Source organism: Chelonia mydas, chromosome 22 (assembly GCF_015237465.2).
Source record: "Chelonia mydas isolate rCheMyd1 chromosome 22, rCheMyd1.pri.v2, whole genome shotgun sequence".
Taxonomy (NCBI): Eukaryota; Metazoa; Chordata; order Testudines; family Cheloniidae; genus Chelonia; species Chelonia mydas.
In genome coordinates this window covers 7,938,525-7,951,707 of record NC_051262.2, presented here as the reverse complement: position 1 = coordinate 7,951,707, position 13,183 = coordinate 7,938,525, and the positions used below count along the sequence as shown (strand labels likewise).

At 51.1% G+C, this 13,183-nt stretch overlaps 1 protein-coding gene across 7 annotated transcripts in view; it reads right to left on the bottom strand.

Moving 5' to 3' along the window:
- The window catches only part of NTM (neurotrimin), a 682,503-nt gene that overhangs the window by 383,437 nt on the left and 285,883 nt on the right, over window positions 1-13,183 (bottom strand). The window contains exon 1 of one of the 7 annotated variants that reach the window (XM_043533931.1): window positions 2,751-2,999. The exons of 5 other annotated variants lie outside the window; for them this stretch is intronic. In XM_043533931.1, coding sequence (XP_043389866.1) covers window positions 2,751-2,808 — 58 coding nt within the window. In that variant the 5' untranslated portion in view covers window positions 2,809-2,999. Of the gene's footprint in view, window positions 1-2,750; window positions 3,000-13,183 lie in introns of those variants that run through there. One more of the 7 variants, XM_043533926.1, reaches the window with a different exon arrangement.

Sequence of the window (13,183 nt, the reverse complement as noted above, 5' to 3'; positions counted from 1 at the left end):
GACATCATTCATTCGAGACTCAAGACTTTGAAGCAAAGAAACGTATGAAAGAGGGGAATAAATCCAGCTTGATGCACCAGTAAGGAGCTTCCCCTTGATCGCTGTGGTGGGGAAATCCCGCCCTCCATGCCATTCACTCAGCCTTCTCTGCTGGCATCCAATCCATCTGGGAAGGGAGGGGAACCTCCCTCCTTCATCAGTCTCCGCCCAGATGGGAAAATAATATCTTTTCCATGCGTGTATGTGTCATAACCTGAACTACATGGCCACAGCTGCTTCTGAAAAAAAAAGCAAAACCCAAAACTGTCTTCTCTTTTATTAAAGGGACACGGACAGGTGTTGGGGGAAACATGGAGTTTGCAAGGAATGTTTCCATGCAATGTTCCTCTTGAAGTTTCAAAGAGAACAGGCATTCTGTTGGGTTTAAAATCTCCCTCCACACCTACTGCTGGAAGCCCAAACACAAAAGCACTCATGTGGTAGCTCATGAGAACTGGCATGTCGAACAGATGAGAAACTAGAGTGGAAGTGTCTAGCCTAGTTTGATTGCACTAAGAAAGGGGGAAAGGAAACATCACCGCGAGCCTTCCACACTGGAAGGAAAATCTCAGCCTGAAACACACTCAAAACAAAGCTGCTAGTGTCACACGTGTGAAGCCACAAAACGGTGAAAACCAAGCTCAGTTTCACTCATACCATTCAAAAAACTAAGCAAAGGGAAGATGCACGTGCAACTTTGCCCTGGGGATTTTCACTGAAGCAGCTGCACCAGTGCAAACGCATTGTGCAGACAAGCAAAATCACTACTGGCACCAGTGAACTCACCCTGCTTGACACTGGAGTGAACTGCACCAGCAAAAATCACGCTTTAACCTATCCACATGAGCGATGGCTCTGTTGCTGCTACACCGGTGGTCAAAATGGGGGCAAATCCCCAGTGCAGTCCAAGCCCTAGAGCGGGGGTGGGGGGCAAACTACGGCCTGCGGGCCACATCCGGCCTGTCAGACCATTTCATCTGGCCCTCAGCTCCAGCCAGGGAGCGGGGTCAGGGGCTTACCCAGCTTTGCGCAGCTCCCAAGAAGCAGCTGGCATCCCCCCCCCTCCAGCTCCTATGTAGTACACGGAGGAGTGGCGAGGCAGCTCCGCCCGCTGCCTTGTCCGCAGGTACCGCCCCCGTACCTACCACTGGCCGCGGTTCCTGGCCAATGGGAGCTGCAGAGGCGGCACCTGCAGACAGGGCATTGCGTAGAGCTGCCTGGCTGCGCCTCGGAGCTGCTTGCAGTAAGTGCCACCCAGAGCGTGCACCCTTGAGCCCTCCCCGCCCCCATGCCCCAATCCCCTGCCGCAGCCCTGATCCTCCTCCCTCTGAACCCCTTGATCCCAGCCTAGAGCTCCCTCTTGTACCCAACCCCCTCATCCTCAGCCCCACCCCAGAGCCCACACCCCCAACCAGAGGCCTCACCCCCCCCATGCCTCAACAGCCTGCCCCATCCCTGATCCCCCTCCTGCCCTCTGAACCCATTGGTCCCAGCCTGGAGCACCCTCCTGCACTCTAAATCCCTCATCCCTGGCCCCACCCCACAGCTGCACCCCCAGCCAGAGCCCTCACACCCCTCCCCCATACCCCAAACCCCTGCCCCAGCCCTGATCCCTCTCCCACCCTCCGAACCCCTTGGTCCCAGCCTGGAGCCCCCTCCTGCACCCCAGAGCCCTCCCCCCAACAAACACACACTGCAACCCGGAGCCGCCTCCCACACCCTGAACTCCTCATTTCTGGCCCCACCCCAGAGCCTGCAGCCCCAGCTGGAGCCCTCATCCGCTCCCACACCCCTACCCCCATTTTCGTGAGTATTCATGGCCCGTCATACAATTTCCATACCCTGATGTGGCCTTCAGGCTAAAAGGTTGGCCCACCCCTGCCCTAGAAAGTCACACAGCGGTCCAGATCCCGAGCTGGCGTAATATCACCGCCACTGTCCTTGCAGATAAAGAGATCTGTGAATGCTGCTTTTTTATCTCCCAGAAAGGGTCACCATTGAATTGAGCAATGGCAGGCAACCCCACCACTCCTTTCCATCATAGTATGCTACCAGTCCAGGGAGGAGCTTGGGGGTGGGAGTGAAAAACCACATAACATGCTGGATATGTGCATATCATATTCAATGCAACATAAGAGCTGCTGGGAACCAAGTTGCCCAGAATGTTAGGGGGAGTGTGTGGGCTCCATGCTGTGCCCGAATAAAGCTTTGGGTGTGGAGGGGCTTTCTCCCCAAGCCTCAGCGAGACTGGCACTTTTGGAGCTCCTGCCTCTCCTGCTCTATAGCAAGCAGCTGGCCTTTCCAGCTGGAGGGTGTGTGGCACTCCCCTTCCCGCCCCCCAGCATCCATCAGAGCCGAGTGAAGGACTGTCGTGTTCCCTGTTTGCAGGGTGTTTCACTGTCACCAGCCGGTTATGACTTGGAAGGCAGTTACTGCCTTCCTGCTTTCCCTTGTGTAGGTCTCTGGGGTCTGGAGGTTGGGGTGAGGGGCCCCAGGGCTCTCAGGATTATTAGAGTCAGGAGGGGAGTTTCTTGCTACCTCCTTGTCTGCGGGTCCTGAGGCTTGAGAGGGGAATTCCTGCTGAAGGATGTGGGGAGGGGGGACTCCTGGCATTTGCAAGGGAGGCAGGGACAGTTCCCCTTTTATTCTCATCTCTGCAGCCCTGGAACCCCAGGTAGGAAAGTGACGGGATGACGTGGAATAGGACTCACCTGTCCTTCTGGCTCTCTCTCTGCAGCGCCCAGGTTTCCCCATTTTGCACCCAAACATTGGAGACACCAGCCCTCGTTGGCCCTACTCGAGGGCTCGTGAGACAGCAAGGCAAGTCCTTGTATCTCCTAAGGGCAGGCAGAATCCCTGGTTTCACCTGAGCAGAGCTCCCCGTGCTGTTCTGCTTGAAAAAGAGAAGGAAGGGTTTACCCCTCACTCCACAGGCTTCAGAGAGAGTCTGAGCCCAGCTGGGACTGATTGAAAGGGGAACAGGTGGCTAATCAGCAGCAGGCTGGGCTCTCAGCTTACAGGAGTGTGAGTGGGTGCTGCGGAAAGGGGCCTGGCTAGGGAGCAGAGCCGAATCTCATGTATTTGGGAGACTTTCAAGTTCTTTGCCTGACAGACTGGCTATTAAATGTCCTGTGTGTTTGGTCCTTGCTCGGAGACAGTGGGAGTCCTCACTTACTGGCTCTCCCCACGATGTGACAACATGACTGAGTTCTGTAATACATTAGTCTCGCCCCCGTGAATGGTCTGAAATTAGGGGTGAATGGGAGGGGTTAGTGGCCTGTGATGTGCAGGAGTCAGTCTAGATAATCTGCTGATCTCTTTTGGCCTTAAACTTTTATGACTCTGACTCAAAGCTGCAGGATGCTCGGGAGTCTGCTTCCCCATGGCCCTGGGTGAACATTTTCTTTGATCCATCAGGGTTCACATCCCCACCGCACGTATCACGCTGGGCAAACGTTGCTGACACACCAGTAACAAGCAAAGGGTTTACGCCAGAGCAGGACTATTTCACGGCTATTCACTGAGAAGGGAGGAGCTTAAGCCTCTCATCTGGGCATCTGTAGGCCAGTGCCATTGTCAAGTAGGGCTCCTGTTGCAATCTATGGAGAGTTATAATACTCCACTGTCACCCAGAAGTGCTGTAAAGCATAACCAGACATTGCACAGGGAGAAGGTTAGTCAGTGGTAGGAAAAGAACCTAGGTAAGTCCTGGCTCATGCTCCACCCATTAGGCCAGATCTGTAGACACGGATGTGAAGGACACATGATGACTGTAGAGTATGTTGGGGGCAAAATGCCACAGCTGGATGATTTTGGAAACACAGAGCTTGTTGGGGGAAAAGATTGCAACAAATATTCCGTCCCCCCCAACACTTTCCATTCCAACCATCTCCCAAACAGACGTGAATTATGTCTCACCACATCCCGTAAGTGTTATCTCAGTTTTACAGACAGGGAAGTTCTACCTGTGTGTGCCTCAAGTGACCTGTCCCCCTGTAACTCCTCTCTGAAGTCCAATGAGAATTTCTAATTAGACGAATCAAGAAGTATCAGGACACTGAATCAGGACCTAGGCTGTCTGATTTCTAGATCTGTGCTTCTGTCTTTCAAATGAACAGAACTTCAGGACAGTACAGGGCATATGGTAGGAGCTTGGTTATACATGTACATGGTCAGCACTGAAGGGGTTAAAGCAGAAGGCACCGACCCCCCCAGGAGAGCTTTGGGAACGACATCTTTGACTGTTCTCTGGTTTATTAGCATTGTTTTATTCCTCCTCTGCACTCAGCTGGGTGACATCTGCCTGGCAATTTTTTTAAAACTTCCATACCAAAAACTGGGCAATTACCATAATTGGGTCACCCCTAAGATGTGTGATTGACACCCAGGGCACCCTACCAAGAGAAACGGACTTCTGGCTTATTATAAGCTTTAGCTTGACAGGCTATTTCAGTGGCAGGAAGAAAAGCCATCAGAACAAATGCACTGGGGAAAACCTAGGGGCCATGCATCCCGCCAGGCTAGAGTTTTGAGCAGCCAGTGTGAAGTCCCACAAGGTCACCTAAGGGCAGCTGCTCCTGTGCATCTTTCTGGACATGGTCTGCTATGCAGGAGACATGACCTATTCACCCAGCTCGCTAGGACCCCTGATGGCCAATGCTGCTAGTGACAAATGCCCACTACTGCCCTCTGTTTGGTGGACTCAGCCCAGCACCATGGCTGAGTCTCCCTCTGGAGGTCTTCAAAGTCTGCAGAAGCCCTCGAGGGGTCGGAGCTGGATCCCAGCTATTCTTAAAGTTCAGTTTCATCTAGATCTGGATCCAGAGTGTGGGCCGGCTGCTAAGCTGAGATGTGTCACAAGGTGTGGGGTGTTTGCAAGTAGGATTGGGGTCTGTGCCAAACTCTAGCCCTAACATGCTGATTTGGGATGGGAAAACTGGATAACAGAGGTGCCAGATTGCACAGGCATCAGCCCCGTCTGGCCACATAAATGTGGCCGCATAACATCAGCCAGTGCCCATGCTGTCCGTGTTTAGTGTTCTGCTGGCAGCCTCAACCTAGCATTAAGAGGGTAAGACCATGCACTCCTCGGTCTGCCTGGATGGCAAGCGGCATCTGGCTAGTTAGTCTCCCATGCAGGGCAAAACCACCCCAGCTGCCCTCCTTGGGGGAAGGCAGGTAAGCTGAGCACCTTGATAGCCAGGTGTGGGAGCTCTTTCTCTTACCCTCCACTCCTTGGGCTCTGAGGCTGGAGGGGACTGAGAACTGAAAATCTCCTGGCTTTCAGAGCGAGGGAGAAGCGAGAAACTATCTTCTCAGCTTTCCTCCAGGACCACAAGTGGTGTGGTAACAAGATACCAGCTCCTTTTCTTCTCTACCTTTCATTGGTTACTTTGTCTGCTCTGCACACACACACGTCCACACACCAGCTGTTTCATTTTAAATGGCCCCTACAGTAGCCTAGAACCTGCCCTAAGCCACAGAACAAGTGTAACATGGGCATTTCCTGTGAGAGCTTCCTGTAGGCTACCTGGAGAGTATGCCCCAACTCTGTACTGCAAAGGACTCCTGTAGGGGATTCAATTACTCAGGGACCATTCGATCTTCTTTGCTGAGACTCCTTCCAAAGGGGCCAATTTTAGGGGTGTTTTTGGTACGTGGATACCTCTCTGTTAAAAATCAGTTTAAGAACATAAGAATGGCCCTACTGGGTCAGACCAAAGGTCCATCTAGCCCAGTATCCTGTCTTCCCACAGTAGCCAATACCAGGTGCCCCACAGGGAATGAACAGAACAGGTAATCATCAAGTGATCCATCCCCTATCGCCCATTCCCAGCTTCTGGCAAACAGAGGCTAGGGACACCATCCCTGCCCATCCTGGCTGATAGACACTGATGGACCCATCCTCCATGAATTTATCTAGTTCTTTTTTGAACCCTGTTATGGTCTTGGCCTTCACAACATCCTCTGGCAAGGAGTTCCACCGGTTGACTGTGTATTGTGTGAAAAAATACTTCCTTTTGTTTGTTTTAATCCTGCTGCCTATTGATTTCATTTGGTGGCTCCTAGTTCTTGTATTATGAGAAGTAGTAAACAACACTTCCTTATCTACTTTCTCTACACCAGTCATGATTTTATAGACCTTAATCTTATCTCCCCTTAGTCATCTCTTTTCCAAGCTGAAAAGTCCCAATCTTATTAATCTCTCCTCATACAGAAGCGTAAACATTTTTGTTGCCCTTTTCCCACCTGTGTCCAATCCTCCTCATGATATTTCACCAGAGGGGGTCTTGTGGTGGCTGTGCCGAAAGCTAAGCACTAGCTGGTTATCATGGTTCTCGCGGGTTGTTTGTACAGGAAACAGTTTCAGAGTTACGTCGTATGCAGAATACTGGGTGCCCAACTGGTTAGAGGTGAAACATATCACCTGAGGAAGGGCTGGGCTCAGAGCTGACTCAATCAACATTGAGAAAAACTGGAATCCATCAACCCAGCCCTCTCTTTACAGTCTGGAGCAGACACAGGCTTGAGCACTGACACAGCCAAAAAGAACCTCACGGGCCGAGTCTGAACAGAGAACCATCAGGACTGAGGTGAAGGCAATGAAACGCCCTGATTATGACATGAGACAAAAATCTGGGACTGGGTAAGAGAATGAGGAAAGGTGCCAAATGTTAACCTTTATGGAGGAGACACTTTGCCAAAGCAAGTGTCTCATGGAAAGTGAATCCCAGGTCTCTCAACCACACAAGTGCTGTAAGGGGACTGCCCACTGGGAAAGAAATACCTTAGTAGATAAGAAAATATCTTGTTAATAGGTATAAATTATACCTTACATGTTATGTTTTTTCTTTTATCTGTAACCTTATGTTTCCACATCCTTTTTACTGGCTTTTATTTGAAACTTTAACTCAAGCTTTGTTAAATAAACTTCAGTTTGGTTTCCCTGTAGACACATTTAAGTGACTTGTGCTAAGGCAAGTGTTGGACTGAGGTGAAGTCAATAAACTGAGGTGCACTACTTCCCTGGAGGCAGCCGATTGGTGTACAATGGTGTGTCCCAAAGACACGGGACTGGGCACTTGAATGTAATAAGGTGGGGTGTGTAAATTGCTAGCCTGCACTGGAAAAGAGCAGGCCTTCTGGTAGCCTGGCCTGAAGTGTTTGTGTTGCCTACAGCTGGTACTTTGGGACAGTTTGCCCTGGCTGGGAACACACAAGACTTCCTTGCACTGTAAGCAGCTGGGTGACATCAGGACACCTCAGTTAATCCCCAAAAGTGTCACAACTTCCAGTCTAGATTAAAACACGCACCGCATGTGTAAAAGGTCTCCAGCACCAAAGCCATGAGGCAACCAGTCCCCTAGGAAACTAAGTGGACTTTCTCAGGCGTCATCAACTCTGCTTTCAGGGTGCAATTTTCAAAGGAGCTGAAGGAAGTTAGCTGCCCAGTTCCACTGGAGCTTTCCTGGAGTCTGAGTACCTAACTCCCCTTGGCTCCTTGCAAAATCCCAGCCTCAAACCAGACCCTGCCTAGGTGAGTAGAGCAAGGACACACCTGCACGGCCCTGCGGGTCTGAACCCTACTCATCCAAGCAGTGACTTCCCCCACCTCCAAACGACACTGCTACTTTTTGCAGTGTAGCGTCCTGTTGCCAGAGTCCTTCCCGATGCAGCGAAAGGCTCCAGCAGCGGAGAAAAGCTCGGGCCACTCCCTGCTACCAGAGCCTTTCACGGATGCTTGTAGTGATACCCTGCCGTGTGGAGGCAGCGTGCAGCCAGGTGTACGTGACACGCCGCTGCCTGAGGTGTGCAGCATAGATGTAGCCTCCGTGTCTATTGTGCCGATGGCATCAAGCTGCCTAGCAAATGGCTGCCCTGTCCCACGTCACGTTCTTCTTTGCCTTTGTCCCTGGGACTCTCCACATTCACACGCAGCAAATGTGTCTCTATCCAAACCAATTGTCCTCAGACAGCTCCACCAAGTCACGTCTCTCTCTCTTTCTGAGCTGTTGAAGGACTGTGGAATCAGGACGGCAACAGGTATTTTAAGGACTTCATAAATCCGTGAAGATAAGAAACCACCCACCCAGCACTTTATAACGATGCCCCATGCTGACGAACAGGCATATAAGAAATTCAGACAACAGCCCACGGAAACCCTCCAATAAATCTCTCCTGCATTTTACATATATATATTATACACACACACACACAAATACACAACAGGCGTCATTCATTTAAAAACTTGGACCAAAAAGCCTTAAAAAGAAAATCTCACTGCCTTTTCCCCTATGTGCATTGCCTCCCTCAATCCCCCTACCCCGGGATGGCCTCCCCATTGCTGTTGTCATTCCTCTCCTTCTCCCCCCCACCAGTCACTCCCCAATAACTCCTCTCTGAATTCCAATGAGGTTTTCTAATTAGACTAATTAATTTTCTGCCCAAGTTAATAAGACTGCCGGCATTTCAGAAATAATTGGACTCTGCAAACACCCATTTCCCCTCCCCTCCCGCCTCCCCCTCGGTGGGAAGCTGTGATAGGGCTCCTTAATAATGCAAAATTAGCTCCTGTGTTTCAGATGATGGCTTCACATTTCAAGAGTTATTTAGTGGTTTTTTTCATTCACACTTTGACACCAGCTTCCCTGCCCTAAAGAGAACAGAAGCCAGGGTGAGCATGGGATGGGCGGGGCGGGGAGGCAACAAGCCAAGATTCATTCCATGAGCCGCTAAATCCTTTCAGGGATAAGCACCCTATGAAACTGCCACGCGACATAGGATCGGTTTCCCGGCAGATTAATTTACACCCCTCCCGGGCTTTGCTTTTTACTTTCCACAGTAGGTGAGAGCGCTGGGTGCATTTTGGCATCTGTGCCGAACTGATTGCCGAGAAAGGAGGGTTTGGTTGGAGGGCGTCACCCCCTTCCGCTGTCCTGCTTTGGGGTCAGTGAACAGTCTCCTGAGGCTGGGATGGCCTTTCTTTCTACAGCAAAGGGCTCAATTCCCTGTTTTCTGCACAGAGTCCCCTCCTTGCCAGACAGCCTCCAGGGATAGGTGATGGCATTTAGATTGTTGATCACATTTATGATGGTAGTCCCTAAGGATCTGCCAGGGGGCTAGGCACTGTTCAGACACAGAGTAGTCCCTGCCCTGAAGGACTTACAATTTAAACAGACTCAGATTTTAAGACCGGAAGGGACCATTGTGATCATCTATTCTGACTTCCTAGTCTCCTCGAGGGAGCGTCCCCAAATTAATCCCTAGAGCAGAGCTTTTAGACAAACATCCAATTTTGATTTAAAAATCATCAGTGATGGAGAATCCACCACAACCCTGGGTAAGTTGTTCTGATGGTTAATGACTCTGTTAGAAATCTACACTGCATTTCCAGTCTGAATTTGTCTAGCTTCAACTTCCAGCCATTGGTCAGAGGTGAGCAAACTACAGCCCGCGGGACCGTCCTGCCAGCCCTTGAGCTCCCGGCTGGGGAGGCTAGCCCCCGGCCCCTCCCCTATAGCCTCGCTCGCCGTACCGCCAGCACTCTGGGCGGTGGGGCTGCAAGCTCCTGCCAGGCAGCGCAGCTGCGAGAGCCGCTGGTGTAGTGTATTAAATTGCTACTTACGGTATACTACTTACGGCTGTCACTCCTGGTGTTCTGAGCAGCATGATAAGGGGGCAGGGAGTGGGGGGGAGGGGGTTGGAAAAGGGGCAGCGGGTCCCGGGGGGGGCAGTCAGGGGACAGGGAACAGGGGGTGGGATCCCAGAGGCCTGTCAGGGGGCGGGGGTGTGGATAGGGGTCAGGGCAGTCAGAGGACAGGGAGCAGGGGGGGTTGGATAGGGGGTGAGGTCCTGGGGGGGGGCGGTTGGGGCGGGGGGTCCTGGGAGGGGGCAGTCAGGAGACAAGGAGCAGGGGGGGTTGGATGAGTCAGGGGTTCTGAGGGGGGCAGTCAGGGGGCGTGAAGTGGGAGGGGGTGGGTAGGGGGCAGGGGCCAGGCTGTTTGGGGAGGCATGGCCTTCCCTACCTGGCCCTCCATACAGTTTCAGAACCCTGATGTGGCCCTCAGGTCAAAAAGTTAGCCCACCCCTGGGTTAGACCTTTCTCTGCTAGACTGCAGAGCCCAGTATTATATATTTGTTCCCCATGTGGGTACTTATAGAGTGTGATCAAGTCACCCCTTAACCTCTTTGTGAAGCCAAACAGAGAAGCCAGACTCAAGGTGGGGGAAAGGGGTACAGTACACAATACAGAGCGCTGTGCTCAAGGGCACTGGTTCAAAGTCACACTTGGCAGAAGGTCTCTGGGAGCTAATGTGAAAGGAGCTTGTCGTTCCAGGCTAAGCATCTGTGCCTCAGCTGGTGCCTTTGGGCTTGTCCTGCATCCATTTACACTAGACAGATGTAAATTGTAGAGCGGTATAAACCTTCTAGATTGTGTCAGCAGGGTCTACACGGAGCAGCTGGAGCACAACACCTTAGTGCCATCTACAACTGGCCTCACAGAATCATAGAATATCAGGGTTGGAAGGGACCTCAGGAGGTCACCTAGTCCAACCCCCTGCTCAAAGCAGGACCAATCCCCAATTTTTGCCCCATATCCCTAAATGGCCCCCTCAAGGATTGAACTCACAACCCTGGGTTTAGCAGGCCAAAGCTCAAACCACTGAGCTATCCCTCCCCCACAAAACAACTGTCACACAGAATGGCCCCCTCAAGGACTGAACTCACAACCCTGGGTTTAGCAGGCCAATGCTCAACCCACTAAGCTATCCCTCCCTCTAATAAAGGAGGCTATCTGCCTCCCTCTGGGGCAGCCTGCTGCACCATACAAATCAGGTCTCAGGTGGATGCCTCGGAAGGAGGGATGGTCCTGGGACGTGCTGGGGTCCCGCAGCTCCCTTTCAGGTCGACAGGGGTGGAGGGTATTCAGAACCTCCCAGGCCGGGACCCAAGGGAGAATGCAAATGGGAGGCAGGGTCTCCATTCTCATCCCCACAGGCAGCCCCTCCCGTGTGTTGTGTTCAAACATGCAGATTGCTACAGGCACGCTCAGTATTCTTTGGCACTCTTACCACGTTTCGTTTCAATATGGTAAAAACGTGGAATCATTAATACATCTGTCTAAAGCAAAAAATAAAATTCAACATTAGCCAAAGGAAATAAGAAAAGACCGCGCTCATAGTTTCACATTTTTCCCACGGACAGGGTTGTCAAAGTCGCCGCCTGCCTACAAAACATTGCTAAATTGACAAACCTGCATTTTCCGACAGAACACTGTTCTGCCCGAAAGTTTTTCAGCCAGCTCGAATGAATGTGCCATGTTTTGCCATTGGAAAACAAAGCAAACCAAGCATCTGTACAACCCACCGGAGCGGGAGACAAAAATGGAAGCCAGCCGCCAGCCCCCCCCCGCCACCATGGACTTACTGATCTACCCATCTACCTATGGGTTTGTGTTCCCCTTTTCTCCCACACCACCCTAGAGTTTCTGAGGACACTGGGAAGCAGGGGAGGGAGGGGGGACGAGTCAGCAGAACCCATCTACACTTTTCAAAAGAGGCTTGTGATTTTGGGTGCCCAATTTGAGACACCTTTAAGAGGCCTGATTTTCAGGAGCGGGGATTGGCTTAGCACCCCCCCGCCCCCCGAGAAATACATTCCTTTGGCTGAGTCATATCGTGCATCATTTCCCCAGCTCATCTGATTCCCTGCTCCCCCCCCTCTCTTCACCTGTTCACATGTATTTAGCCTTGTTTAAATCTGACTTGCTCCATTTATCCAGAGCTTTGTTCCTCTCTCTCCCTCTGCCCTGATTTTGTATTATATAGAGATCTATCAGCCTGCCTGCTGGCTGTGTTTGTCAGCGGCATTATCTGGGACTCACCTCATCATTCTGTCACTGTAACATTCAGAGGCGTCGGCATTAATGTTAATGATGATGATGATCTTACATTTATTTAGTGCCTTCCATTCGCTTTTATAAAGTAAATGCCAAGGCCTTGAGTCGCACCCTAACGTGGACAAGATACCAGTGAAATGACCATCATCTTAATCACCAGGAAAGACGGATGCTGGGACCTCCAGGAGAAAGACCATGAGCCTCTAGAGTTGGAGCTAAAGAAGTATGTTCCCTCACTGGGGGCCATAGTAGACTTTTATCCTTTGTGAATCAGGCACAGAAGCTAGGGAGACACAGCACACTCTGAACAATGTGTTACACATGCCGCAAGGTTGGCATGCACTCACGCTGACTATGACTGCACTAAGCAGGTGCCCCCCCATATTCTGCACGAGCGGAAGCATCCAAATGGCCTTCTCAAGAAGCCCCACAAAGGACACAACACGGTCAGGCCAGCTTGTCAGGGGCCAAGACCTGGATGACTGTAGTGAGGTCTCCACTGACAAGACAAGGCTGCTGCCTCCTAGCTGAAGCACATAAACAACAAGAAAATGACATTGGGCTCCAGCTTCTAACTAGGAATCCAGGGAAGCAGTGGGGGCAAAAGATCTATCTGGCTTTAAGATTAAACTCAATAAGTTTATGGAGGAGATGGTATGACGGGATAACATGGTTTTGGTAATTAAATATTCATGGTAAATAGGCCCAATGGCCTGTGATGGGATATTAGATGGGGTGGGATCTGAGTTACCCAGGAAAGAATTTTCTGTAGTATCTGGCTGATGAATCTTGCCCATATGCTCAGGGTTTAGCTGATCGCAATATTTGGGGTCGTGAAGGAATTTTCCTCCAGGGCAGATTGGAAGAGGCCCTGGAGGTTTTTCGTCTTCCTCTGTAGCATGGGGCACGGGTCACTTGCTGGAGGATTCTCTGCTTCTTGAAGTCTTTAAACTACGATTTGAGGACTTCAATAGCACAGATATAGGTGTGAGGTTTTTTGCAGGAGTGGTCAGTGAAATTCTGTGGCCTGCGTTGTGCAGGAGGTCAGACTAGATGATCATAATGGTCCCTTCTAACCTAAATATCTATGAGCAGTCGGAGTCCAAAATTACCCCAAGACCGTGAACCATTGAGGCCAGAGATGGAACACTCATAACCTTCACTCGATCTTCTAACTATCCCTGCCAGCCAGCATCATCTCCATCTTATCAGGACTGAGCTTGAGACAGATTATCTCAATCCCAG